The 27,808-nt window shown below is 38.3% G+C and overlaps 2 protein-coding genes across 3 annotated transcripts in view; both read left to right on the top strand.

The window, feature by feature from the left end:
- LOC139978542 (C-myc promoter-binding protein-like) overlaps positions 1-27,808 on the top strand; it is a 66,995-nt gene that overhangs the window by 15,152 nt on the left and 24,035 nt on the right. For both annotated transcript variants that reach the window (XM_071988838.1, XM_071988839.1), the window contains exons 2-7: positions 11,678-11,857; positions 15,163-15,299; positions 16,087-16,285; positions 19,497-19,626; positions 20,050-20,219; positions 22,048-22,271. In XM_071988838.1, the coding sequence (XP_071844939.1) occupies positions 11,690-11,857; positions 15,163-15,299; positions 16,087-16,285; positions 19,497-19,626; positions 20,050-20,219; positions 22,048-22,271 (1,028 nt within the window). In that variant the 5' untranslated portion in view covers positions 11,678-11,689. The remainder of the gene's footprint in view (positions 1-11,677; positions 11,858-15,162; positions 15,300-16,086; positions 16,286-19,496; positions 19,627-20,049; positions 20,220-22,047; positions 22,272-27,808) is intronic.
- Positions 153-11,652, top strand: LOC139978545 (uncharacterized). Its single transcript, XM_071988842.1, has 2 exons — positions 153-3,293; positions 3,746-11,652. The coding sequence occupies exon 2, from the start codon at positions 3,747-3,749 to the stop codon at positions 4,767-4,769; it is 1,023 nt and encodes a 340-aa protein (XP_071844943.1). The 5' UTR covers positions 153-3,293; position 3,746; the 3' UTR covers positions 4,770-11,652.

The raw sequence follows: 27,808 nt of genomic DNA on the forward strand, positions 1-27,808 counted from the left end.
ACTGAATCCTGACTATGTGAGACTTGAAGGGTGTGTATGTGGGTGTGGGTGTGCGTGTGGGTGTGGGGGCAGGGTGCAAGATGAAAGAGAGAGAGAGAGGAAGCACCATGGGATTTGCAGACAAATATTGTTTCATGTACTTGAATTTCTTTCATTATGGAGCTCTCTATCCTCTTTTACAACAAACGGAGGGCGTTGTGGTCAAGTGGTTAAGGCAGTGGACTTGTGATCTAAGGATTACAGGTTCGAGCCCTGGCCAGATCATTGCGTTGTGTCCTTGGGCAAGGCGCTTTATCTCCATTGCCTCTCTTCACCCAGGTGTATAAATGGGGACCTGCGAGGTAACTTGTAAATATAGTTGCGTGCGCCGGTTTGTGGCTGCACCCTATGGGAAGTCCCCCGGGGGACACGTGGTTGTGGTGCACTGTGGTGCCCCAGGAGAGATTGATTGAATTGTGCACACTTTGGTGTGTGGGTGTGACAAGTTACCAATGACCAGGGGTTAATAATTATCAGCGCACTGAGACTTAAGTGTGTATTTGCGCTTTATAAGAACTGTGTATTATTATTATTATTATTATTATTTTAGCCCACGGCCCTTGAAACCTTCATACTTTTTGACAATTTGTTTATTCTAGAATCACAAAGAAGCCCCCAAGAATTGCACACGGCTCAACAAAGGGTGATGCAACTTGCTTGTCTTTGATCTTGTGTTCATACCAAGCATTATCTGTTTAGCATTACTTAAAGAAGCTACCTGCGTTTGGAAAATAAAAAGTTGTGAAAGATATTACTCAAACAGTCCATTGACCCTGTTTGCTCTCTTCACTGCTCGGTGAGGTGTTGCACTGTACTGAGGTCAGATTTTAACAAAAATATTGTTTTTGGAAGATAACGAAAATATCAAAGTCTGTATGCACAGTAAAGCGAAAGATAGTATTTGCCTATCCACTTAGGGACCCACCAATTAGTTTAAAAAAAATGTGAGAAAAGAATCAAAAGTTTAGAGCAAAAATATAATGAAAACATTTGGCCATTTATTAATGCACCAGCCATCTTGATTGGAAATTATATAAGGCTGTGATCTTGAAACTTTTTCCTTAGAAACAAAAAATATGAGAATTGCTTAATTGCCATCTACAACATTGTGGAGAATTACTGTTATTGAAATACCAGTATGAAAGTAAAAGTGCAGTAGGTAGGGTGTGATTCGCTGTCCAGGTCTGTATGCAGTTAAGAGCAGTAAGCTGTTCATAATACAGGATATGTAACTTTTAATATGATATAATTTTTCTCGTGTGAAATATCACTTTCGTCATGTAATTATAGAATGGTGACAATGTCAGTTTGGTGTAAGCTAATTCTGTACATCAAAGTATGGTACTAGTATGGAATCTCTTGCTTCGAAACAAGGTTTAATTGTATCATGCACTGTTGTGAATGATGTAACCCTTGAAAACTTGGAAGTATATAGAGTCAATAATAAGCGGAAATTGCTACCTCCGCATTTATTTGGACTAAATTTGCTGGTAATGGAGTATTGTGGGCATTTGAAAATGCCAAATGGTGGAAACCACAACACTAACAAAAAGCATGTTACTAAAGCAACAAGTATTATTCTAACTTCTAATGTACTACATGCACCCTTGCCTCAAGGAAAGATTGTAGAGAAAGATTGAGACTACACCCTTATAAATGATTTGGACTTAACCTAGATCCTTGACTCATAGCAAGCCTGGATGAAAGATGGATTCGTATGTTTACAGCACAGGATACACACACACACACACATGCAATACTGTATCTGTGTTTTAGCTAAACTTGCATGTTAAACAGTTACCTATTTTTGAACCCTGTATGAAGTGGCTGGCCACCGTCGCAGTATATCCATTGCGGGAACATTGTGTCTGCAATTGTGTTTGCAAGCTGTGTTTGCAAGCTGTTCAGACACCTTTCAATGTTCCCATTCAATTTTTCGATAATACGGTCTGCAGCAGCTGTCTGTGTATATTCGACAGCGGAAGTCTGCTTTAATTCAACCCTGCCTTTGTTTACATCTCTGCCAATATTTTTTATTTTTGTCTTTTAACTCTACAGGGAATTCTTTTGTCAGATTTGGATCCCAATTCTCTGTTATTTAATTGTTGATTGGTTACGGCAATACCAAAGTTCAATTGGCACCAAACTTTGCACCAAAAGGGAACCATGTGATTTGTATTGTTGCCAGTGGTTTTGTTATTAAGGAACCTGAAATATGAGAAGTTTATTTATGAAGATGTAATATTATTGTTTTGGATCCTATTTAAAATGACATTTAGTGAACTTTAGTATTGCAGAGAGCTCTTTTGTTGGCAGCTAGTTTTCATTAGGTAATTTAAACAAAATCTCTGAGGATGGACTGAGAAATTATGTCTTTTTTATTTTTTCATTTTTAAACACATTTTGCAGTGAAACGTCAAAGGTTTGGATAAGTGAAGATTTGTTTATAAATAACTAATTGTTAACAACAATACTTTTTTGCTGTGCAAGTAAGCACCAACAAAGCGTAATTCCTGGAACAGTTCAACGAGAAAAGAAACAGTAATATCTGTGGATTACTGAATATGAATTTATCCCTACAGTATTTCTAAGCAATTGTCATCCATACCATACAAAAGGTTTCTAAATAATCTATGATCTGTATAATCTTGGCATAATCCTGTTGTATTTCTTTTCATCCAATTATATGTTATGTGCAATTATTACCAGCTGTTATTGTTATCAAGTTCTGTTTCTAGAATTGCCACCCCTATCCCCTCCCCTCCTCTAGAAGGGCTGCACCATACCTATCTTACTATATACTAACATGTGTAATATCTGATGCAGACAGTATTCCATCTCCTCATGGATATAAATTTAAGTATAGTGCTACCTGGATATAATTCTTATATTCGATATATACACAGAGCTCCATGCCTCATGTACAGTACTTTGCCATCTTCAGTAGACAGTGCTATGTCAGTATCGATATATATATTTACTTCGCTCCTCGCTTACCTGTCTCCTCACAACCTTAGCACCTCATTCTACCGTGCCTATAAAGTCCTGGTAAATAAATAACACTGTGCGCCCTCTATGACCGGACCCCCCTTCCGGTCCCTCCTCCTTTTTCATTCTACCATTCCAAGTGCCTACACGCATATTTTTCTTGTGGATAGTTTCCTTGGAAAATTGTCTTGGTTTTCTTCGACGATCGCCGGAAGTTTTTTAGCTTCGGATCTTTAGAAGTTTGACAGTCCTTTCCTGACCGATAAGTATCCTTTTTATCAAAAGGGAGGGTTTTGGGGACTGTTTTCGTAGTGCGTTTCCTCCTCGGGTTGGTTTGCGGCGGGGTTAGCAGTTCCGCGAAACTGCCTAGGTTCCCGCCCTATTCCTCCCCACGCTAAAGCGTGTTGTTGTTATTGTGTTTTCTTAGCTTGTTTACTAGCTTTCTTCCCCCCAATTAGTTTCTCTCGTCCCCCTTTTGGGGATTCATATTGCTCACTTATATTCACTCTTTTTCGTATGTATTTCTCGCTCTCTCATTTTTGTTTCAGCTTGCATTTTCATGTTAGGCCACCCCGTAGCGTTACCTTGTTTACCGTTGCTAGGTTACGCTACGCTCCACCTAAGCCTAATTCCCTCCCTAGTTCTCCCCTCTTACGTTAAGCTTCTATTGTTGTTCATTTATCACTAAGAAGTAATCTTCCTTAATCCGGTTATTCAGCATGTCACGCAATCCATTGAAGTGCATCAACTGCTCTATGTTTCGCCCAGGCAGAGCCTGGGACGAACACGACCTTTGTCCAAAATGCAGATCCTGCACTCGACGAGACCCCTGCCTGGTGTGTATTAAGTTTACACCAGCTCAGTGGCAGGACATCGACCTGTGGCTTGAGGGCTTACGTAGCAAGCTCCAGGGAAGGCTGGACTCGATCCCGAGCGCAATCGGGGCGCCGGAGGTTCCAGGAATAACGGGAGATAGAGAGGAGGAGGGAGTAGTAGAGAGAGAGGTGGAGGAGAGTGGCCAGGAGAGGGCCGAAGGAGAGAAAGAGGTAGAGAGAGAGGAAAGAGAAAGAGAAAGATTTCCCCTAACGGCCCCGGCTACGTCCGGATCAGTTACGGCCAGAGGGAAGGGCAGGAGCAAAGGCAAGGCTCCTGCCAGGAAAAGACCTCCAAAGCAGAGGCACAGCTCGGCCGGGCTGGAGACTCCGTCTCAGTCCGGGCCGCAGCTAAACAGACCCACAGAGCGCGGCCCCCCGGCCGTGGGAGGCTCGGGTCCTAAAGAGAGAGCAACCGAGGGGACGCGGAGACGGAGCCGGTCCCGTTCCAGGGAGCCGGACAGGGAGCCGGAGAGGCGGGTTCCGACGGAGATCCCGGCCCGAGAAAGTAGGGAGAGAGAGTCCTCCCGCCGACCCAGAAGGGAGAGATCGGGGTCGCATACAAGATCCCCAAGACGTAGAGAGAGGAAGAGATACTCTCCAATCTCCGACGAGTCCTCGGACTCTTCCGACGATGGATACAGAAGATCCAAGAGGAGGCGCCGGTCCCCGAGACGGCGTCAGGAAGAGGAACCAGCTTGGCTTTCCAAACTCATACGTACCCAAACCCAAACCCATATGTACACACTGCAAGGCAGCTGGGTTGTCACTGGATATATTTCTGCATCCATGCACATCATTTGTCACTTGTCTTGGAAGGATGGTAATCTTCGGATGCAGTTCACTACTGCATGCTGCCAATACATGTAATACAGAACAAACCCTTGTCTACATGTGCATGCATTGCGCACTCAGTGGTTTCTTGTTTGACAGATCTGCATGTGAAGGGACATGAAAAGTTAATTACAATTTATGCTACAAAGTCAAAGGAACTTAGATTGCACCGGTAGCTACGAGCGATTTGCCGTTGTACTCGTGCGCTGTGAGCGCACAGGTCCTTCGTTGATTTATAGTCAACAACTTTTATCTTTCAACGAGCTAGTGTGGAGAAGTGTTAAATGTTGAGTGTATCTTTATCCATCAACAGAATTCTCGACTGGAAACGGTTTGGGTAAACCAGCACCCCTTAGTATTGTGATAGCGTCCAAAAGAAAGAAGAAATAAATTTGCAAAGACCTAATCAAGGCTCAAATTAGGCTTGCAACTGTTTGTTAAATGAGTCCCCGCATTTTTGTGAAAGCGACAAAAAAGCCAGGAAAAAAATAAAACAAAGGAGAAATTTGACCATTACTTAAATAGTTATAGTTTTTCGGATTTTCAACACTGCTATAATGTGACATTCACACCTACTGTATGATGAAATAAAACAGGTTTCCTTATTATCCCATTCTTGACTGCATGCATTAGGCAACACATTTTGTAAATAGCAAAAGTATAAAAAAAAAACCAATATAGCTTGTGAACTCTCCCTTAGCCCACTTTCAGTTTCAAATTTGTTTTCTGGTAATTACAGATTAAACGTTCTGAACACGCTTTCTATCCATTTACAGGAAATAAGATAATGATCAATCTCGTTTATCCAAACAGGAGCGACCAGTTCAGAATCTTTCTCATAATGCTCTTTGATCAGTTCTCCTTTCTGTATGTTCAAAGAATATTTGATGAACGTTTGCAAACGTCTGTTCTGCATTTTCATCAATTTGATCAAATATTTCACCCCATTTTGTATTAGGAATAGAAAATTTACCTTACGGGTGGGCGGCACGGAACTCTGAAGTGTGTTGAAAATACAACAGTTCAAGATGAGAAATTAAACAAGGGAGGAGGAGTACTAAATTGAAGTTGATGAAAACAGTAAATAAACTGTGACAAACGTTTCATATACAGTATATTGCTGTAGAATTGTTCCTGCACCTATTAATAGACTGGTTCTTACATTGTTGGGTCCATTTTGCCATTGGCAACCAGACCATTCAGGAAAAACAATTGAGTACCATCTGGTATCTCTCATTTTCCCATTAGAATTTAAATTAACAATTTTCTGTCACTTTTTGTGTTGCAGTTAATAAGAACTGACAGTTTAAGTATATACTACTTCAAATCTTTGGCAATATGCCAGACTTAGTGCACTTGTGTGGAAGGTGAGTTTGACAACACAGTGGAAGCTTTGCCTTATGTGGCAGCCCCGTATACATTGTTTTGTAGCCTACATGTGGAAGGTGTAAACATATTTGGCCTCCCACTGTATGTATACATAATGTGATTTTCACCTTCCCAGGGAAAGTAGCATCAGATATAAACTCTGTGATTTCATTTCTTCCACATGCCCTTTGATCTTACACATAGCCTAGTCACCATAAATTATGTTTTTGATTTAAAACAGTTTTTTGGCTTAAAGCCATCTATAAATTTGGAAGTTTCTTATTTGAAAGTAACCACCCATGACAGAAAAATACTGTTAATATGATCAGGGAAGGGAAGGAAGGAATATATTTCCAATGCCAGTACTGTAATTTGTACTGACATATAACTAGATCCAATAGGGTGGTAATGATGGTTTTAATACTGTACTGTGTACAAACAGGTACCTGACCATTGATTCCTATACTATAAATGTATGACCAGAAAGTTACATACTGTATTGGGCACCAACCCCGAACAGCCGTAGGAAGTGACTGTTTTGTGACTAGGAACTTCAGTTCTAGGTCAGTCTTATAGTCTTACACACAGTGTATTGGATGTACTACAATCGTATGGTGGTAACAGTTAGGCTAGTCTTACTGTACCCACTGTGTATTGGATGGACTGCAATCGTATCAAGGTAACTTTGAAATCTTCCTCATTGTCGAAGGAAAATGTTGGATATTTTTCCTGAGGCGTTCTCGTACAATGTGTATCTATGACTTGATCCACGAAATAGGGATGGAAGTGTTACAATCTCATTACCAGGACTCCTTTGTTGAGGGGGCGCATGACATTCTTTTAGTCTGTTTTAATAAGTGGCAAGCCAAATAACAGGTGGATAGCTTGGCTTTTCTTCAAGTTCCATGTATTAAATTCATCGTAGGAGAGTGCCAGTTAAAGGATTCTGCTGCTTAAAACAGCCCTCTTTCATCCTTCAAGAGTTTGGGTGAAGAACCAAATTATATTAGGTAATAGCATTCAAGGTCCTTAAATGTTTCAACTTTACTTTTGAAGTAAAAAACTGTAAGAGCATTTGAAATGAAAACATTGTTCAGATTCCTGTAAATTGTTGTGGTACAAACCTTTGTTGAAAAATTCCAGAAATTTTTCAGCTTTTCCAAGTTTCCTTTCGAAATGAAAATTGTAATGAATGTGGAATTCAAAAAGAAGAGCCTTAAGAAAACCCTTCTGGGCATTCTTGCAAATTTTTGTGGTACAAACAATATTATGTAAACAAATTTCAATGGCTCACAATAAACCATCATTGCCCTCCACTGTGATCCCCATTTTCGATCTTTGTTTACGATTTGCTGTTTTCAGTGAAAAAGTAAGAAAAGTACAGTAGCTGGTTAAGTTCAGCTGAATGCACACGTCTCTGACGAGAGACAATACCGGACATGTTTCATGCAGAACATTATACACCAGTTAGTATCTGGAACAATCTTGGGAGATTGGTAATAATGATGATCGTGAATTGTGGTAATATGAAATGCAACCATCTATGTGAACTACTTGAACATTACATGCTGTGAAGTGTTAAGGTCCTAAGGATGCAGATGTATGTAGGTGTACCAAGCAACTACAGCACTGTGTGAGTCTTAGTACAGATTTCGTCTCTCCATGATGAATGAGCTGTCAATGTTCTTTTCCAATGATGTTCGTTCCCTCCCCTTCAGACATCTGTGCTGTCAATTATCCAAATTCTCTTGTCAAAGCTAATTACTTTGGTTATATTATTCAATTTTTGATCAGTAAGAACTTGATAGCCTATTGATACAGTAGGTGAACTTCAAGATATGTTGCACTAACTACCAGCTAATTCTACCATTTCGAGTAAGGGAGAAATAATAAAATAATCAATCATACTGTAGAATCAGCTCAGTCATGTGGGAACATTACACTACTACTTGAAATTTTAGTTGAAAAATTATGTCGATTAAATCAAATTTCATATTGTCAAGCGACATCCCTAACTGACCCCATGCCTGGAACACCTGCCACTTTCTGTTTAACTCATCTATGCTTGAAACTCAATGAGAAATTCTTAAATGTCGAAATAGCATCAGAGTGAAATTTTTGCAGAAAAGTACAATAACGTTACAGCGTTTAATTTGTTTTAATTAATGAAACACGACTGGCTAGTTTGAGAGATGTCTTGGCATGACAGTGATGCATTAATTTCCATCCTCTTCACAATAATTTGCAACCACTCGGAGCTCGTCATTTGCTACATCATAGTATGACTAATTTCCTCTCTAGTCCAAGTCTCTTTTGTACAAATATATACAGTATATCAAACTCTTGTGTCATTGTACACTTTTACCTGTAAACTTACAGATGTTCTGATTTTCATAAGAGTAATTGTTGCATCAGTTGACTTCTTTTATTTACTGAACCAATTATCAGTCTGAATAAAAGGCGCTGTTTTCTAGTCAGCATTGCCAGTCCAATCATTGTATTATTGACCTGCTTGTTTTCCTGCTTGATGAATACAGAATGATTGCTATGGGGATTTTCACAGTTAGTGTACAAGTCAGTGGCCCGTTCTTGTTAATGAACAGTAAGAACAAGTTAGATAATGCTCAGTGCTATGTATAATGGGCATCGGTATCCAAAGCAGCTGTTAGTGTTTATAACACCATAAAGGAATCTATTTTGGTAATTTTGAGCATGAACGTCATAAACAGATGTTAATGAGCCTGTGAAAGTCTGTTTTTCCTAGACAAAGATCAACCAACACATAGCCAAGTGCTAATACATTTTCATAGGATAGGTTTGTTGCCTAACATGTTTTACATGTAATGTACAGGAAGTTAGGGCTAAAGTCTTCACTGTTATTCACTGTTAAACAGGGAATAATTTAGTGTTCAAATTTTGTGTAGCAGTTTCATAGGTTCTGAATTTTGTCATTTACTTCGCTCCTCATTTACCTGTCTCCTCACAACAACTGAACCCTTGCTAGGGAAACTTGATTGGGGAGGGGGAGGGGAAGGGTTTGTTTTTCCAAATTTGATAGCTAAATATCTTAAAGGTATCCATAAGGATTCAGACTTCAGCTGAGAAAAGAGTAACAGTTCCCCTGGTAATTCAGAAAGCTTGCTTGAACTTTTACCTTTGTATCAAATGAACAGTGCTCATCAAGCATCCCCATTTACTGAGGGCTCACTATTAACGGATTAAATATCATTTTGCTACAGTATAAACAGTTTATATAGTACGTGACTAATTTTTCTCGTACATATTTGCATAACCTTTGCCCGAAGAAAGAAAACAACTTTGTGGTCAGATGATAATTCTAGTTAAGATAAAGAGATACTGAGTAATATGTTACCTAGGGTTCAATTTACAGCCAATATTACAGTATTTATTCTTCACAACCATTTGTTTGCCAAGATCAAGCGGTAGGTTGTGCTCCGGAAGTTGGTTGAATAACCCACGGGGCATTGCAATGGTCCATTTCACATCGTACAATATTAATTATTAATTAATTAACTGCAAGATTACTTTCATCTTTAAAGTTTGTTATTTAACCAGAACTGCTTTGGTCACATTTCATTCAGATGGTTTTTATTTGTACTGTAGAGAATGTTCACCTGGTTCGGTGTCTTTGCAAATTATACATTGGCTTTGCCCAGCCATACCCATGTGCTTTTGCCACCTAAAAGTATGCTTGGAAAATTTGTAAAATTCTTCACTTCGATATCCAAGATCTTACATTTCGACTAAAACTGGTATTGTTAAATTATGTAACAGCTTCCCTTTTCTGTGGAGATCTTGTATGGAGACAGGCAAGTGATGTGTTATGTACAGTGAGAGAAATAAAGATCGTTCTAAGAGGTGCAGAATTTTTGGCTTCCATGTTGTTTTACTGTTTGGGAGTTTTCCAGAACACAAATAGCAATTGTTTATTGGAAATAGTTCATCTCTGCATACAGTAGCATTGGTCCTGGTGGTACACACAGTGTATAACGGCAACAATTGAGAGTTCTAGAGAGAATATCCAGTACGACACAAAAAGGATCATATCTTTAGTTCAACTGCAATTGTTGTAGTTCTAAGGGGAGGTGTGATGTACTTAATAATATTCCCATGATCAATTTGCAATTTGAAGTCAAAGATTTTGATGACTCATTGCACTTTTCTGAGTAAGCAGTACTTACAGTAGCTCATTCACCCATTCAGTTGGAAGAAATTTCCTCCTACAGATGACAAAATAGATCTAGGCCTTACAAAAGCTGGCTACCTCTGTTCTCGACATCTCAGAAAGGCCCATTTTCCTACACAATTGCAGACATTTTGTTATTACTTGACAACTGGAGTCAGTGGGAGGGACAGAGATTATATGCCTGTTTCTGTACTGTGTATGAAGTGCTACCATTACCTCATGATTTGATTCATAGTGGCGTGACCATCTTAGGATAATCTGCAGGTAGAGCTTATTGGAAGATGATACTTGAAGATGTGTACAGCACAAAGCATCTACTTTGGCATCATGAACAGCCAAATTATCACTCTCTATACGATATATAACATGGGCCAAGTAATGACTCAGACCCCCCAAAAAAAACATATAACCTGCTGGTAGTTTCTTTAAAATAGTGCAATTGTGATATTGTACAGTTTATAACAGAATGCTGAACCATAGTTATTCAGGCTGTACAGGTACACCTGCTGTGTATACCAGTATATATAGCAGTGTTTAGTATCTTGTACACTAGAAGCACTCTGTGTGTACCAATATTTATCTAGAATTATGCTTTCTAAGAACTCATTTATCTACAGAGCAGCCATTTATATTCAAAATGGGTTCTTCGAATCTCTGTTATGATCTTTTTAATCCTTTTAAATCTTTCATTCTAAAAAAAAAAAATATTGTTCATGCTTTCATGATTGTACATTTTATGTCTTTGTGTATCGTTATTATGTGTCCTATATAAATTTTGTAAGTTATTCTGGAATAAAGAAATTGAATATTGGTATACGGCACTATACGCTAGCTTTTAATGCATTGTGTGTGTAGTCCTCATGTTTCAGTTTGAAATGTTACACTACCCCCAAAATTTACTCCATACTTTATCACTCTTTCTCAATAATACATCTTATTGTACAGAAGTGTGTCCACAATCAAACACACTTTTAAGTCGTCTAAAGTTGTCAAAGTATCTTGTGATGGCTATTAAAACTGTTGTACGGATCGATTCATTGGATTCGCTCACAATCACCGAACTTGAAGTTGAGGTTTGTTTACTAGAAGAAAATGGGTGTGACTGTTATAAGCGCTGCTATAATGCTACCTTCTATTGTGTCAAACTACATGCCAGATTACACTGAACAACAATGGAAGTCAAAGGTCACCGATGATCCCAGATCAACCACGCGCTGATTTTACATTGCAGATTTATCAAAGAGCGCAGGGGCGAGATCATTCCATCAATCCTACGCTGGGGGGGGTGGGTTAAAATCGCAGGGTCCCATCTGCATTTATGCTGCAATTCATTAGTATTAAATTTTTCTCTTGTCTCTCTGTCTTTCAGAGTCGTTTTACCATGGATGACCATGGGCCGAGAGTCGCCGACTATTTCGTACTGACCGGCCTTACGGAAGATTCCAAACCTTTGGACGAGGAAATCCAGAGCGAAGGACACATCAAACCACAGAGGAACTTAGCTCCTATAACAGATATTATTATAATCATCAAGAGCCAAGGAGAGAAGGTAACTTGATGGGTCCTTTCAGACTCTTTAAGCCCAAACTCTCTATACTAATGTACTACTGTACATTCCTTGCACTATATTGCCAAGTGAGTTGCATGACATGCATCTTGCTTCAAGAAAACTGTTATATTTACCTCACAACCTTAGCACCTCATTCTACCGTGCCTACTATGCCCTGGTAACCTTTTAACACTGTGCACCCTCAACGACCGGCTCCTCCCGTCGTTGCCCTTCCTTCTCATTCTACCATCCAAAGTGTCTACACATGCGTTTTCGTAGTGGATAGCAAATCTTACGGAAAAACCAAGTTAGTTGCATGACACGCATCTTGCTTCAAGAAAACTGTTGCTTTGAAGCATTCAAAGAAATTGTTTGAATTGTTTGTTTGTTTGAATGCAACCTTATTTGTTGCAGGGAAACTTTGCTACGTACCAGTAAACTGTAGTGCAGATTACCAAATGGTCATAATAAGGTGAAAAATATCCAATTAAAAATCTCTTTTGTAAAAGAGAACTTGAGTGCATAAGGAATAATGTCTCATTAATGTATGGTCTTCCTTCAGAGTATTTTTTTTGGTGTATCCAACGTTTGATTTAGGTTAGTATTTTTACAGTATATACTGCAGAATTGAAGCACTATGTTTTGTTATTGGTCATGCTCGATAGTGCAGTACCGTAATTAAACCAGACTTCATACTGTGCGTTTGGATGTGAACTCTGGATCTGTCGACAGTCTCTGCTACCCAGGTTTTCTCCAAATAAACATTGCTACATTAAATTGATTATCCTGTGATAATTGACAACCCTACTATTTTACAGTGTATATTTACTGACACTCCACCCACCTCAAGGAATTTTATTTGAAAATCTGACAAATATTGAGCAGCTGTTTGAGGCCAGTAATGGACATAACAGAGGATTGCGGACAGGGCAATAGTGACACATATTCTTTACATGTTTATAACACATGTAGGAAGAATGGTATTGATGCATCAAAAACTTCGTCTAGGAATCTTGTTCCTCTGGTAGAAATTTAGACGCTATCACTAGCAACTGACTCTCTGTTTTAGTCGTCTCATCACTCTTCAAGCTTTCCAAATGATGGGTTGCAAGTCTTAAACATGGCACTCAAGACTTACATGCAGTGCACTCTACTGTTTCAAGTGCAGGAAGCATGACGGTAGTCGGATCGTTGAGTGATTGCAACATGGGAATGTACTCTTACAATATTACTATAAACCCGACAGCACTATGAATGTATATATATATATATGATAAATTAAAAAATGCCAATGTTTAGGTGTGAAGGTTTCTGGAATAAGCAAAAGGAAAGGGTTGGGAACTGGGAGAGCAAAATTGGCTAGGTCACATTTAAAACTAGTGATTTGTAACTATCTGTGACTGAAGGTGACCATATTATGTTTCAATTTTGTTTGTTTGTTTTTTCCTTGCCATTGCCATAGATCTATTACCTGATTGTCACTGCGAGTAATTAGCTCTGAGGATTTAGGCAACTTGACATGAATTTTGGAGTAGAGATATTGTCCAAGAAAAATTGCTATCCCCTGTCCCTGCATCTGGCTACAGGTCCACCTTTGAGGTGAACATTAATAACAATAATAAGAGAAATCATTTGCGAAAAGTAGTGTTCAAATGATTAACCGAATCGGAATCGGTATGAATATTGCATAATCGGAACATAATCGGAATCGGTAAAAATTACGTGGAATACCAGTTATGTCATACCGACTATTCAAAAACATATGGAAGGTGAAAATATCATTATTCAAAAACATATGGAAGTTAAAAATATCAACTGATGTATTAGGTTTGTTCTTTTACTACGAAATATTAAACTAAGACACCCTCTATACGTCTTTCACAGTGTATACTTTCATCAATTTACGCTACCAGGGTCGCCGATTTTGCTTCCCTCGTGGTTAGTGACTTCAAATTTCTTGGCACAGTAAGCATAGCAGCAATACCAATTTCGCGAATTAACGAATGTGCTTGACAGGGTCGGAAATAAGAGAGGGCGATGGGCGATTCGCCTTCGCAAGTGCTAAAAAGCCCTCCTAAAGCACAATTACGAGTGCGAAAAGAAATATAAGAAAATCGCCCTCGAAATGTAACCTTGCCATCTGTTTATTCGCTCTAGTTATGTCGCAAATAAAAAATAAAAATATCCATGGAAACTGCAATCTTCGACCACATGTTAGCCTAACAACCACACTAAGTCAATGGGAAATGTAGCCTAACCATCGGTTTGCAAAAAAAAAAAATGCGTAGCTTACTTTACAACTTTCAATTTGCTGGAAATCGGCATTTGTTTGGAAGGTACTGTAAGTGATATGTCTTATAGAGGGAATGTTATATTTTATATTGGAGTAGTTTCTAGTTGTTCTTATTTCTTTACATCAATCTGGTATTACATTTTAGAGTAATTTTAAACAAGTTACGATGGTACAATTTGCTTTTCAGTTTGATTGGCCTAAGCTTACATTTTCTAATTGAACCTGAATGGAGTTAAATAGGTAACGAATAGGTATGTTTAACTTCAAGTTCGTAACATTTCTATTTGTTCATAAACGGTATAATACTGAAAATAAGTACAAAATAATGTCGGAATGAAGGCAATATGTCATTAAAATTTACACTTTGGTAAAGATTGAAGATGGATGGTTTGTCTGAGATACTTTTTGAGATTGATATTTTGAGCAACTATTCTTAGCCCATTTCAAGCCATTAACAGGTGACATTCACGTCGAGGTGGTTAGGCCATTCGCTTAGCACAGTGCTGACTAGGTAGGATGTCATATTTCCGTATTTTTGAAATAAAAAAAAATTTTCTTTCCGAGAAACTCCAGAGGTAATTTGATACATACAAAATGATACCTTAGAGCCTTGTATAACAACGAAGCAAAAGGAAATTGGGGAAAATCACAACAATTATTGTTTCTGTCAAACTTTATTGCCGATTTCGTATATACGGGATATTTTCTCATTTTCAAATAATCGGAATCGGTACGATTATGAAAAAAATAATCGGTAATCGGTATTTTCTGTTTTGCATAATCGGTTGAACACTAGCGCAAAGCTGGTACAGTGACACTTTAAGTGCTCTGTGTCTGTGTCATTTAACGTGTCCGTTATTACTCATGTAGGAATTCCATAGGAAGTTACTAACAAATGCCAGCCGACATATGCCTGTACAGGACTTTGAAAAGTTCACCCGGCATCCTTGACTTGGCAGGGTATGAATAGTCCTTAACAATTGTGTCTTTCTCTCCCCTTTCTGTACCATAGGTTCCCCCAGGGTATACCTGTATAGACCAGACCCCTTTTGGTTTTCAAGCGGATCTTAACAATGGGTGCCTTGGTAGTCCATCCATTTTCCTCTGTTATAAAAGAGGTTACGACACACCTCCTCTCACAGATATTGGGTGAGTTTTGACATTTATTTTATGAAGCCTGGGTTTCTTTACATATGTACTTGTGAAAGTTTGTTTTAGATTAATTTTCTATGGACAGATGTAAAAGCAAGTTTCATTCAGTCTTAACCATTGGCAAATGGGACCTTGACTAAACAGTAAGAGAGGAAGTTCAAGTGACCTTTGGAAGTAAACCCTTTCCTAGGCATTTGAAAGCAAGGATGAGTCATGAGAAACCATTGTGTGATCTATTAGGACTTTGGGAGGGAAATTAAATACAGATGCTGCCGGTAACCCTCAGTTGCCTCCCAAATATGCTTTAAAGTGACCAATATGTTTGACATATACAAATCTGATACTTTTATTATGTTATTAGCCTTTCCTGTGGGGGAGGGGGATATTATGAGGGTGGGACTAGGTAGATAACTCAAATATTCAGAAATTTAGACTCAACTTGATTCTGTTGAGCCTTGTGGAGTACATGTCTAAAAGTGCAGCGTCGATATCGACCTTACATGTATTGTCAATCACAGAGTTACATTTTAGCGGAACTTTTCAACCTTCCCTTCAAAGCTCACAGGTACAGTGTAGTCGATTCGTAACTCTCTGACTCTGGACAGAGTAACTACCATGGAGGTTTGACCTGAATGTTTGATTTAGATTCTATCTGTTTACTTATGCGAGTCATTATTTCTTGATCGTGGGAAACATTTCTCTTGAAAATGAATGTGAATTTTATCTTAAAGTATTACTGCAAGTTTAAAAATGTTCAACCAGTTTTATTTCAAATGCTTTGTAGGATTTTATACGAGGGTAAATCTCGACTGATGGAGGGATGTGAGGTGGTCAGCTCCACCCCTACCGGACTTCAAGCCAATGTCAACAGTAGGATAGGGGTCAGCAGTCAGCGCGCCTATATCACATTCCGAAAAGCCAAGGCAGACTCACCTCACAACACTCTTGCAGTCATAGACATCACTGTGATATTAACCAACAAAGTAAGTCAACAAAGTGCAGCGATTACTACGCAAATTCGCATTTGCTGTCATTTACGGGTATCCAATTAGCAATTTGCATTCTTATTTACTGAGCACCATGCGCTGTTTGGTACAATTGCTACTACAATTCTGCCTCCCCTATACTGTAATACCACCCTCTTCCATTTCCAACCGCTGCCAATTATTGTTGAGGTGTACCGTCCGCTGTATACCCAAAAATAAAGTTGTGATTTCATTTTGGTACCACAAGTGTCATATTGGCTAGCCAGTTTCCAAGAATCAGCATCAGGCGATGATTTCAGTCAAGGCATCCATCATGTTCCTCTAATCTTTATTTAATCATACTTCCATTTGGAAGATTTGCACTCAGTCTATCTAGCCCAGTGAATAGTTTTCTCTCAGCTAAGAAAAAACTAAACCTTAACTTTTTAGTCCATCTGACCAAAGTCAACAAGCTTCCTTGATTTGAGCCTCCCAAGAAAGGTTTCACACAGAGTATTGATTTACACTATATATGACAATCACCATGCTGTTTATTATGTGTCACTTAATGGAGGAGCCTGAATGAGAGAATAGATGCATGTTTAGTGAAAAGCTTCAGTAATTTAATAATCTTATGTTAATGTCTGAATATGAGTGTGTTGCCATAGCAACATAATCCCAGTTTCTCTGTTTGTATCCGTACACATTTATCAACTTAAATAATACACAAGGTGACCCGATGCATAATCTAACCCACACACAGACAGACACAATATTTTATGACTTGAGTGTGTTTATTGTTGGAGCTTTCATTAAGATTGCATTGGTAAATGAATGACACTACCGGGAGTACGTTAGGGAATCTTGGGAACATAATCAACTGTCTGAAGAGTCTATGCACAGTTGTTAAGTAGTGCTTCAAATACATGCCGGGGTCAACAAAATCCAGAAGGGTTTGGTAATCACTTAAACAAAACAAAGCAACAAAAAAAAAAAATCAGTATCCGCATGCTGTGAGCTTTGCAGGGCTGTATAGTTAGTGTAAAAATTTGATGATTTTTGTCTTTAATCATGGAGATCATTCAAGTTCAACAAAAACTTTAGGCTTGTATGTATACATGAGAATGCAAGGTTATGTATGACAATACTCACAGTATAACTAGTAGTCACTCCCCAATGCCATCCTCCCCCCAACCCCTACACTGCCCTTCCCCTCTTTGAAAATACACTTTGGAAGTCATGTACGTTAAGTACAAGAAAATTTTCAAGAAAGGGGGTTGAAGAAATGACCAGTAGCCCTTTATAAATAAAATTAAAGAAAGCCCTTTATAAATAAAATTAAAGAATGCTAACTAATACTGTGGGACTGATGTCAATGAGGACCAAGTGTGGTTGATTGTACAATTTTCATTTACCAAAATTGATATATTTCATACTTGTCTCTTCACAAACATTTCTTGAAATATCATTCCCCACCTTCACCCCAAGAGATTAGTTTTCCACCTAGGACATGAAATGATAGTTTTGAATGAAGTTTTCCTCCCTGGAAGATAACGGTTTGGATGGCTGTTCCTATTTATTAACCTCAGCGGTAGAAATGTACCTTTATCATATATGGCAGCAGGCATTTCTGCCATCTTTTAGCAGAAAAAGGTATTTTAGTATCCAATTAGTATTTAAGCTATTAATCCCTTTGCTGTTAGCATTTGCTATGATGCGACACTAGTCTAGTTGATTGAACTGCTTTGTGGAAGAAAATGCACTCTTCTGTTTAAAATTGCAACCCTTGTTCTTCCACCCCCATTTGAATTGAGCTTTATACAACCTGTGGTCTGTGGCCTGTGGTTTTCTTGCATGGTCAGTAATTCTACATGAAAGGAATTACATATTTTCACTATTCCACAAGCTAAATTTCTTTAGCAGCTGTGAATGCAAAGAAAAGATTCAACTGGTCTGCTATCCCATCATTATGAGAGTTCAGTTACAGCATAAACTTAGGTCTCATACTGTGGTAACCTGAAAAGTACAGTGCTTGGGGGCTTTCCAGTTGAATATATTTACTACCGAAAATGCAAACCCAAAATACACTACTGTTGCAGATATAATGACGATCTAACCCGACAAGTTTGTTTGGTAGCCTGCAGAAAAATACAATAGCAAACAATGTTATTGACTATGTTACATTTGTAGAGTGATGATTCATGGTTTGAAATGCCGTAAAACTATTTCAAATACAGGAAAAGGAAAGGTGGGAGTATCAGTAGTAAGGGTGTCTGCCATCCTTATGTGAAAAATTGATGTTTTGTTTCTCATGGAAAAGCAGAAAAAGAAAGTATAGTAAATGTAATGCTCATTGTACAAGGTAACTTTTCTATAACACAGACTATACTCTGGTACAATGGGACTTACACTGACCGATGATGATATATGCGACGTAGAGAAATGTTTTGAAAGGTCAAATCACCTCTAAAAGTATCCAATCCAAAAAAATGTGTCCCACTGTTGCCGCTTTCTAAGTAGTTTCGTAGTCGCACTCTTTGTGTGTTAAACATTCAAAGCAGGGTTAATAAGAACGGCTTAACCGTTTTGCGAAATTGGTACCCCTAAAAGCACTCAAAGTAATGAGGTTTTCAAGAAAACCTGATTGTTGAAGTCGCTGATATGTAGAGAGCCTCGTAAAAAGATAGAACCGAAGTGACTTGTCAAATTCAGAAATAATTTCCATATATTAATTGATATTTGTTTTACAGTAATTTTTGTGGTGTATGTTACATGGATCCTTCTTTGCAATGTTTAGAGACAAATTGTTAGCTCTAGGCAATTGGTGTATTAAATAATTTCTGTATTAATTGCTTTAGGTTTTGGGTGTGTAGCGTGACCTTTGTAGATGAAACATTGAGTAAATCAGGTCACTAAAATGTAGCAATTCAATTGGAGACAGAATGAAATCTGTAGTTCATTTTCAAAGTTCAAAAATTTCCAGATCAATAATTTGGGGGTTTCCTGTAATATCGATATATCAGAAAAGATGTTAAATGCGGTATTATTGGTAGCAACAGTTAGATCAGGTTTTTCCAGTCCTTTGCATTGGGGGGGGGGGGGTGAGCTGGGTAGTTGGTGTTTGGGCAGATGTGAGGTCTGCACTTCAAAATAGGCTGCGTGTGTCCTCGGTTTGTGGGAGCAACATTGTGCAATGTATTCAGATGTTTCACTTTTCTCTTTTGTGTAGGGTGAGACGCCTCCCCATGCCTTCAACCTCATCAATAAGAACCTGAACAAGGGCAGTATGGTCGGCAATGACGTGTACATCTGTTACAAGAAATCGGCTATTCTTGGCAACTCTTTGGTGTACGAACCTGGTAAGGATGGAAATATCACAGTGTTTTGTGTTTTACCAAAACCAATTTCAAGAATGTGTCTGATATTCTAGCAGTGGGCATCCATTGGTCAGAAAGGTTCTTTTCTCTTAGAACTGTGTTGAAGGAATTTGATGGTTGAATATATCAGCTTATATTTACAAAGGGGGGGGGGGAATAAAAGAGAGTAGGGTTAGGTGCAACTTTGTGTCATCACTTAACAATCTTAAAGGGGTGTTATATTACATTTTGAGAGTGATTTGAAGTTTCAGGATTTGTTGGGGGGGTGAGTCAGGATGTGGGGGGGGGACTTGAGAGCCACACATAACAAGCTTTAAATTTTGCTTTATCTTGCCTTATCTATTTGATGATATTAGCTGTACCTCTAATAATGCGACTTCCTTTATTCCTTCCCCTCTCTTACAGCTCTTCTAAGTAGGTACCCACTAGAAGACTATCCAGAATTCAGTTTACCAGATAGTGTTTCCAAATTCTGCATGCCGCTTGGGGCTACCATAGAGTGCTGGCCTAAGGGCCACACCCATCCACTTCCTCTCTTTTCTACATTTGTTTTAACGGATCAAGGCGGAGCCAAGGTGAGTAACATTATCAGGCCTGCCACTGATTGGCTGTATCGTTATTAACTGGCACGATAGCAAAGTTTTCTACAATTCTACAAAGGTTTGTTTTTAACTAGTTTTCAAGTGCATTGAAAGAGCAACCTTAGATAGAGAACTTTTAGGACACAACAAAAGCTGACATTTTTAAGGATTTTTGGTTTCGATGATAATCGTAACCTTTGTAATCATGCGTGCGTGTATGTGTGTGTGTGTGTGTGTGCGTTTGTGACGCCCAGCTTGTAAACACGATATCTCAAGAAGGGAAGCTTGGACAGTTCTCATATTTGGTACATAGGAGTACCTTATTGAGTACAAGAAGCCTATTGTTTTTGGTGTAGGTCAGAGGTCATTTAAGGTCACCAGGGGTCAAATAGTGAAAAGCTTGTAAACATGATATCTCAAGAAACAAAGCTTGGATTGATTTCATTTTTGGTATGTAGGTTGACCACATTAAGTACAAAAAGCCTATCGTTTTTGGTGGATGTCGAAGGTCATTTAGGGTCACCAGGGGTCAACTTGTAAAAACCTTTTCATAATATACGGTATCTCCCATCGTCCAGCCTATAAGTAGATGACATGGGCGATTCACCTCATAAGAATAGGAGAGCCTATTGACAATTGAAAATGATCTTACGGGCATCCGTAGATTTGAATCTGAACTCGCGACAATATCCCCATTGACTTAACTGTGTCGCTAGAAGTCCTGAATTGCTATGTACATAGCTACATACATGTGTGTGTGTTACAGTGTCTTCCAAGGCTTGCTTGCAGACCATAGATATATAAAAGTGCTAGAGCTTCTGCAACACTTGTCACTCATCCGTATGGATATTTTGCTAAAGAGTTGATGTGATTTCGATGGAATAGTGCACTTGAATGGCGAAGCATGCCTTCTCTAGAAAATATTTGTAGATCATTGGTACTTCTGGTTGGATGTAAGTTGCACAGGTACCACGAATTTCAAAACATTTCTTGGCCAGCTGCCAAGGAGAAACTAGGTCAAGCACCTGTGAACTTGAGATTTGCTTTCACTTCATGGAGTTGGCTGTAATGTTGGCCTAGTTTTTCTCAATAACTTGTGAAACTACCATTGACAGGGTTCACAAGGTTGATATTTTGGGACTAGTTGTGAATGGGGTAAGGGATTGTTTCAAAACATAACAGTCATTTTTTTGTGAATGGGGTAAGGGATTGTTTCAAAACATAACAGTCATGTGATCCAATGTCAACAAAGGTCAATCAGGGGTCAAAAACTAGTATTTTTGCAATAACTTTAGAACCAAATGTCCATCAAGGTTGGGAGTTACACTATTGTAATACAATAGTAGACCTGCATTTGGGTGACCTTTGACCTCAGGTTGACCTCCAGTGACCTGTATTAGCTTCTTTCAAGTTGATTCTTTCAAGTTTCGTGGGCATATTCCAATCTAAATTGTCCATAAGTGGACTCCTCTGCAGCCTTAATGTGCGAAGTTATTAGAGATTTGGTTTGGTTTGTAATACTTGGTGTGCGGATTCATAACATTGAGTACAAGAACCCTACTGTTTTTGATGGAGGTGTGTATAACCACGTACAGACTGACCTGTGTTAGCATGCCATAGTGTTATTGTAACAGCTAGTTCTGGTTATACTAACAAGCAGAAGTCTAGTGCATTGAAGTCATCGAAACCTCAATGCATTTTGCATTCTGGTTTAGTAATATTATACTTAACTTGAATTTCACCAGCATTGTATAATTTGTTGTGAAGGAAATATATCAAATTAAAATTTGACTAAGTCTACTTACTTTTCCACCCTGATTAGGTCTATGGAGCAGGAGTTACTTTCTATGAAAGTTATCCAGAAAATAACCTCACAGACCAACAGAGGGAATCATTTCATATGAAAGAGTCACAGTCCTACAGTATTCACACTAACAAATGCATATGCATACTATCACGATGGCCATTTTTCGACGCTTTCAAGAAATTTCTGACCTTCATTTACCGTTTGTCATTATCCGGACCATTGACAGTTCCGATAGAGAGGTAAGACCCTTTTCTTTTCTTCTGAGCTTGAATCTGAGGTTTTTTTTCTCCATCTTTTGGATGGAAGGCATGAGATATAGAACTTGCAAATACTTGGGCTTCTTGTGAAATGGCACAAGTTATATAGTTATAAAGACAAACATTTGCTTACTATTGACTTAATTTTTGATACCAGCCCTGTCCAAAATCATTGCATGTTGTGGGATACCCCTACTGTTAGCTTGAACTTGTGCTATGCATCTATCTACCTGTGGCCCAAGTGTGATGATGGGCTTCACAAACGGGGTTCAAGGGGTCACGTTTGGGCACTTTCTCGTTTACTGGCCAAAGCCCAAGTAAGGAATACGTTGGACGTGTGGCAGAACAGTCAATTCTATGCAGCTGTGAACTGTGCTTTCATCTCTTTCCTGGTGTAGTACCGCTGGTTAAAATTGTCAGGCGATTTTAGACCAAAATTCGAAACAATATCAGAGACATCAAATGAGTAGAAATGTTATGTTATTACTACAGACACAATTTTAAAGAGTTTTGCAATAAATACAACAATTACTTGTTTTTTAAGAGGTAAGGGGGTTGGGAGGGGGAGGGGGGGAGAGGGATGTCCACCTGAATGTCTGCTCAGGTCACTCCTTCACCCATTCCTGCACTCATTAGTGTAGATCACATACCATTTTTGCAAGGAGAGGCATTATGTTTACTACAACCCCTTAGAAAGGATGTTTAATTTTGCTCCTTTAATGCTTCTTATCCCTATCATGAGATAAAATACGCTTTGTCTAACATGCAACTGTGATCACATCACCGATCAAGCGAGACTTTTTTGAAATATGAAAGGAAATAAATTTTCTTGCCGGTGAGATGACGCCTAGGTCGTCAGAGAAGAATTTTACGGGCTCTATAATTGCAGCCCTGCCGGTCGGTTTTACGAGTCTGCCATCTGTCAGGGATTCTCTGGTAAGGAAACGACACCCTCAGCTCTAATTGCATGTTTACTTCAGAGACTGTTTTGAAGCAAATGCTTCACTTTACAACCTTTTGGTTGTTTTGTATTGTTGGTCAATGTGACTAGCTGCTGTCAACCGTTATAGCAATAAACGCGATTAGACTCCAGGTATATGGGTGGAGAGAGAGAGGAAACATTCAACATATTTCATATTAGTTGATCTCATCCAGCGTGCACACGTTATATTTGGGCACCTTTTTTCCTGAAGCATTGAATGAACTTTGACATGCAGCATGTGTATGACGAGGAGTATTAGCTCAAAATTGATTGATTTCCAGCGAGTTTGTTTGTCTTTCTGTGTGTCTTTGTTTGCTTTTGTCTGTCTGTGTTATATTATTTGCTTAGCTGTATTTTGGTTGAAAGGGCAAAGCCACATCTGGGAAAATTGCTGTTGGCCTTTGATGTTTATTTGTCTCATTTTTTAGGGCAAAGAAGCTCCTTGAATGTATAGGTATTATAAACAATGAGCCATAAGAGTAAGAAAATATTTGTAAAAAATTTCATTCAGGAAAAAGCCCCCCATTCACAACCCCCCCCCCCACTTCCACTCCCGATGGAGTACTGGTGTGGATATCAAATTGATGCTTTTCCTAAGAGATGCTTCTAGGACTTAGGCATGTCCAAAAACTAAAGGGGGGGAATAATCAGTTTGGGAAAAGAAACATGGTCAGTGACATCTCAAAAGAGGAAAAAGTAGTGTTTAATGTGACTGTCAAAGTTTGATGTCTTTCAACTCTGTTCTGAAGATAACAGATTTGGTGTCTACAGGGAATTATTTAGCATTGCCATGCATGATGTGAACCAACTTTTTGAAGGTGTATGAAATTTGCTCTTCATAAAACACTGGAAATACAAAGAGTATGTGTAATGACATAAACTGCTGGACCTCTGTGGGTTTGTGTAGCTATTTGAGCAGTTTTCGCACCGAGCACATCATTGCAGAGCGGAAAAAACCCAGTCAGTATTCACTACTTCCGTACATGATAAAGTGTAACTCTGTTGTGAACACAAGATGAACACATGCAAGCCCCTAGGCAGCGAGTACACTACGCAGTAGGAAAGAGGTTTTTGAATGTTCCAGTGACATTAGGAGATAACAGGGTACAATATAATCAAACCCTAGAGGAAGTGGTTTGAGTGAATCCTAGGCAGACTTGTCTGCAAATGTTTGTTCTGGCTTCTTCAGTGTCAGCATTGTGAACAGTTTATTTATTTGATGACTCGATGTTTACGTAAACCAACAACCTAAAACACTTGAGAGTTAAAAAAAAAAGTAGTTAAACATATTCTTTACTTAATTTAGAGCTTGTATTGCATGTACTTACCCAGTGTAGTAAGCAGAGTTTCCTGGAAGGAGGGAGCCTTACTGGGGGAGGGGGAGAAGGGTAATGGATCTTCTTATCGACATGGCTTTAATTTAGAAGCTATTCCAGTGAGTTACTTGTCAAGTCTAATCTTGTACCTTCTTGTAGTAATTTTGTAGTGCTTTTAATTACTATTGGATGATATCTTTTCCCTTATCTTCCCCTCCACATACCCCCCACCCCCCCACTGTCATTTTGGATCTGCAGTTCTTAAGTTTTCTTTCTTCTGTCTTCAACCAGACTTTTTAACCATACTGTTGGCAAGCTAATAGTTTACAGATCTATGACAATATAATTTGAACATGCTATTGCTGTTTTGCCTTATTTGGATTGTTTGGTTAAGTCTGTGGATACTTCTCCTTCTCCTCTCCCGGATTCAGTTAAAAGCGAGAACATTTTCTACTTTTAGCCATCGCTAACATTGTCGCTTCGATGATTTATGTATGAAACGTAAGCTTTCATAATCTTACTGCAATTCTCAACACATTATGTTGGACATGTAAAGTCATTTGAAACTGGGGTAACATTTTCAAATTTGTTGCTGTAATCTATGCAGTTGTCATATCCATGTAGTTTTTGATAGTACCAATTCTCACGATATCACCCAAAAAGCTCATGAAGACTTTTTTAACTGCAAGTGTCGTGTTTCTTCTGTAAGGAGAAGGTTCACATATTTCATTTTCTTTGTATCACTGTAAAATGCTTTTTTGAAGAATATTTCCATAAGAATATCTAGCCTAGAGAAAAGAAGTTACCCTACTTTTAGCTCTCTAGTAAGTTCTGACATGCTTTAGAAAATTGTTATGAAGGATCCCTGACTGATTATACTTCACTTGTTATTGTACTAGGACCTACCCAGTGAATCCCATGATAACGTAACCATTGACCTCTGTATGTTACCTTGACAATACCTCAATGCATTTCCTCTTGGGATAAGACCAAACCTTGGAATTTTCCTGTCACATCAGATAATAGGAAAATCAGTCTCCTATGAGACATGAGCCCTGGATAATAATTGATTGAGAATAATGTGACCATTAAATACAGCTACCTCCAAATATGGGCATTACATTTGTTGGGAACAAGCATACACACAGGGCAGGCAAAATATTTCTTTTATGATTCATATTTGAACCTATTTCATTCATGAATGTTTATCTTCAGTAATCTTGTTAGGTGAGATGTGAAAGAAACTCACTTTCAGTGAAGCCAAAAGGTATTCAAGCCTACCGGTTGCACCCTCCTGTTGAGAAATAATTGTGTAAAGTATTTCTCTGTCCTATTGTGACATACAACTCAAGTTCTCAGTGTGGATGGAACCTAGAGTCTGTATGAATTTTTCCCTTTTCTCTATTACCCTGTTTGTGCAAATAGACTTTGTTGAATACAATTTTCTGTATTGATCTCTCTGTTGTAATTACAGGCACATTTGTGTACTTATTATCAACGATACCCTCTGAGTAGTATTAGAAGGGAACAATTCTTTCTTTTCTTTCCAGAAAGCTTGCTTTTAATATCCCTTAGTTGATTTCACAGCAAAACACAAATACAATAAAATTCTGAAAATGCAATTGTTATTTCAAATACTGTCGGCTCTTTCAAAATTCTTCGACTGTGGCCAGTTTCTAATAATTTGAAAAACTGATTGTACTGTGGCACCCTTCTGTGCATATTATAAACAAAAATAGGGGAAAAAAGGAGGGAGGGAGGAACAAGGACTAAAAAGGGGGGGGGGGGGAGGGAAAAAGAAAGGGGAAAAACCTTAGGAAAAAAAGCAAAGGAGGGAAAAAGAAAGAAAAAGTGAGGCAATACAAAACACAAAATAGATCAAAAAGGCACAAATATGTTATTTACCAATACGGATGATTGTAAAATACTGAAACTTGACTGCAAAAGAATTATAAATTCACAGGGAAAACAACGTTGGTTTCAATTTGCTTTACTAAAAAAAAATGTAGAGCATTCCATAAGAGTGATGTTCCACCCTGGAAGGGAATCACAGAATCTTCATATGTATCTAAAACAATTCATGTTTAGTTTGTCACTTGTGGTAGTTAACATGACAGTTACACAAATGATATGTACATACTGCTGGAAGAGAGAGAGTTTTTCGAAGAGAGAGTAATCAAAGAGTTTGTTCCCATTTTGAACTCCCTAGGGTAGCCGAGGTCATGACCTTGTCACTTATAGTTGGTACATCACCTGCTTCAGGATATCAGTTAGGGCAAAAAACTGGACACCATAATAACCAGGTTTTTTTTTTATGTTGTAGAAATCGTGGGTTATATAGAGAAGTAATAACCTGTTTGTTTGTGTTGAATGGAGGGGGGGCCTGGCCTGTGGGTGAACATACCAGGTAAAGTGTTAGACTAACCATGAGGTCATTTGCAAAAAGGGAAAGGTTGATTACCAATTATTTGACAGCCTGGAGACTCTGGGATTTCCAAGGAAGCATTATCTGGCACATAAATTGCCAAGGAAAAATAATATGAGTAAAATTTAGGAACAAAAATTTAAAAAAAATTTAAAAAATTCCAAAGGTAATCTTGTTGGAATCTGACATACTATTGTGTGTAGATTTTGTAGACGCCAGATCTGGCCACCAGGAACAGATAAATTCTAGACACTTATTTTCTATGACAAAGAAGGAAATATATTTTTTATTATTTATGATATTCAGTGAGAAATTATGGGCGCAAATTAACCATGCAAAAGTTGTGTCTGAAAATATTGAAAGTAATATTGTTCTACAAACCAAACATGCTGTACATCTTTGCATTTGCATAGCAACTTCCCTGTATAATTGCATATAGTGTTTTGTAATGGGATACCAGATAAATGATTTCCTTACCAATCAAGTTCCAAATTCGGTTTCAGTGATAATCTGCATTCATAAAAAGGTCCCATCTTAACCACACTTTGAAGTTATTCCACCCTAGTTACACATTAATTGGCCACTAATTATCTATGAAATGTTTTTTCCAGCACTGAAATTTTATTTAAAAAAAAAATTAAATCATATATTCTAACCATATTACATGACAGTTAAGCATGTGTTGATTAAATATTATATTTCAAAGTAATGTAAGAAGTAATATAGTAAGCAAAGTATCCTTACAGTGGAGAAAAGTAATCTGAGAGAAGTGATTGAGCAAAAATGTCCTACTTGA

Source organism: Apostichopus japonicus, chromosome 13 (genome assembly GCF_037975245.1).
Source record: "Apostichopus japonicus isolate 1M-3 chromosome 13, ASM3797524v1, whole genome shotgun sequence".
Classification (NCBI taxonomy): Eukaryota; Metazoa; Echinodermata; class Holothuroidea; order Aspidochirotida; family Stichopodidae; genus Apostichopus; species Apostichopus japonicus.

Bases quoted from the DNA above. Each gene is read 5' to 3' on its own strand.
- LOC139978545 (XM_071988842.1), top strand. From the start codon at position 3,747: ATGTCACGCAATCCATTGAAGTGCATCAACTGCTCTATGTTTCGCCCA.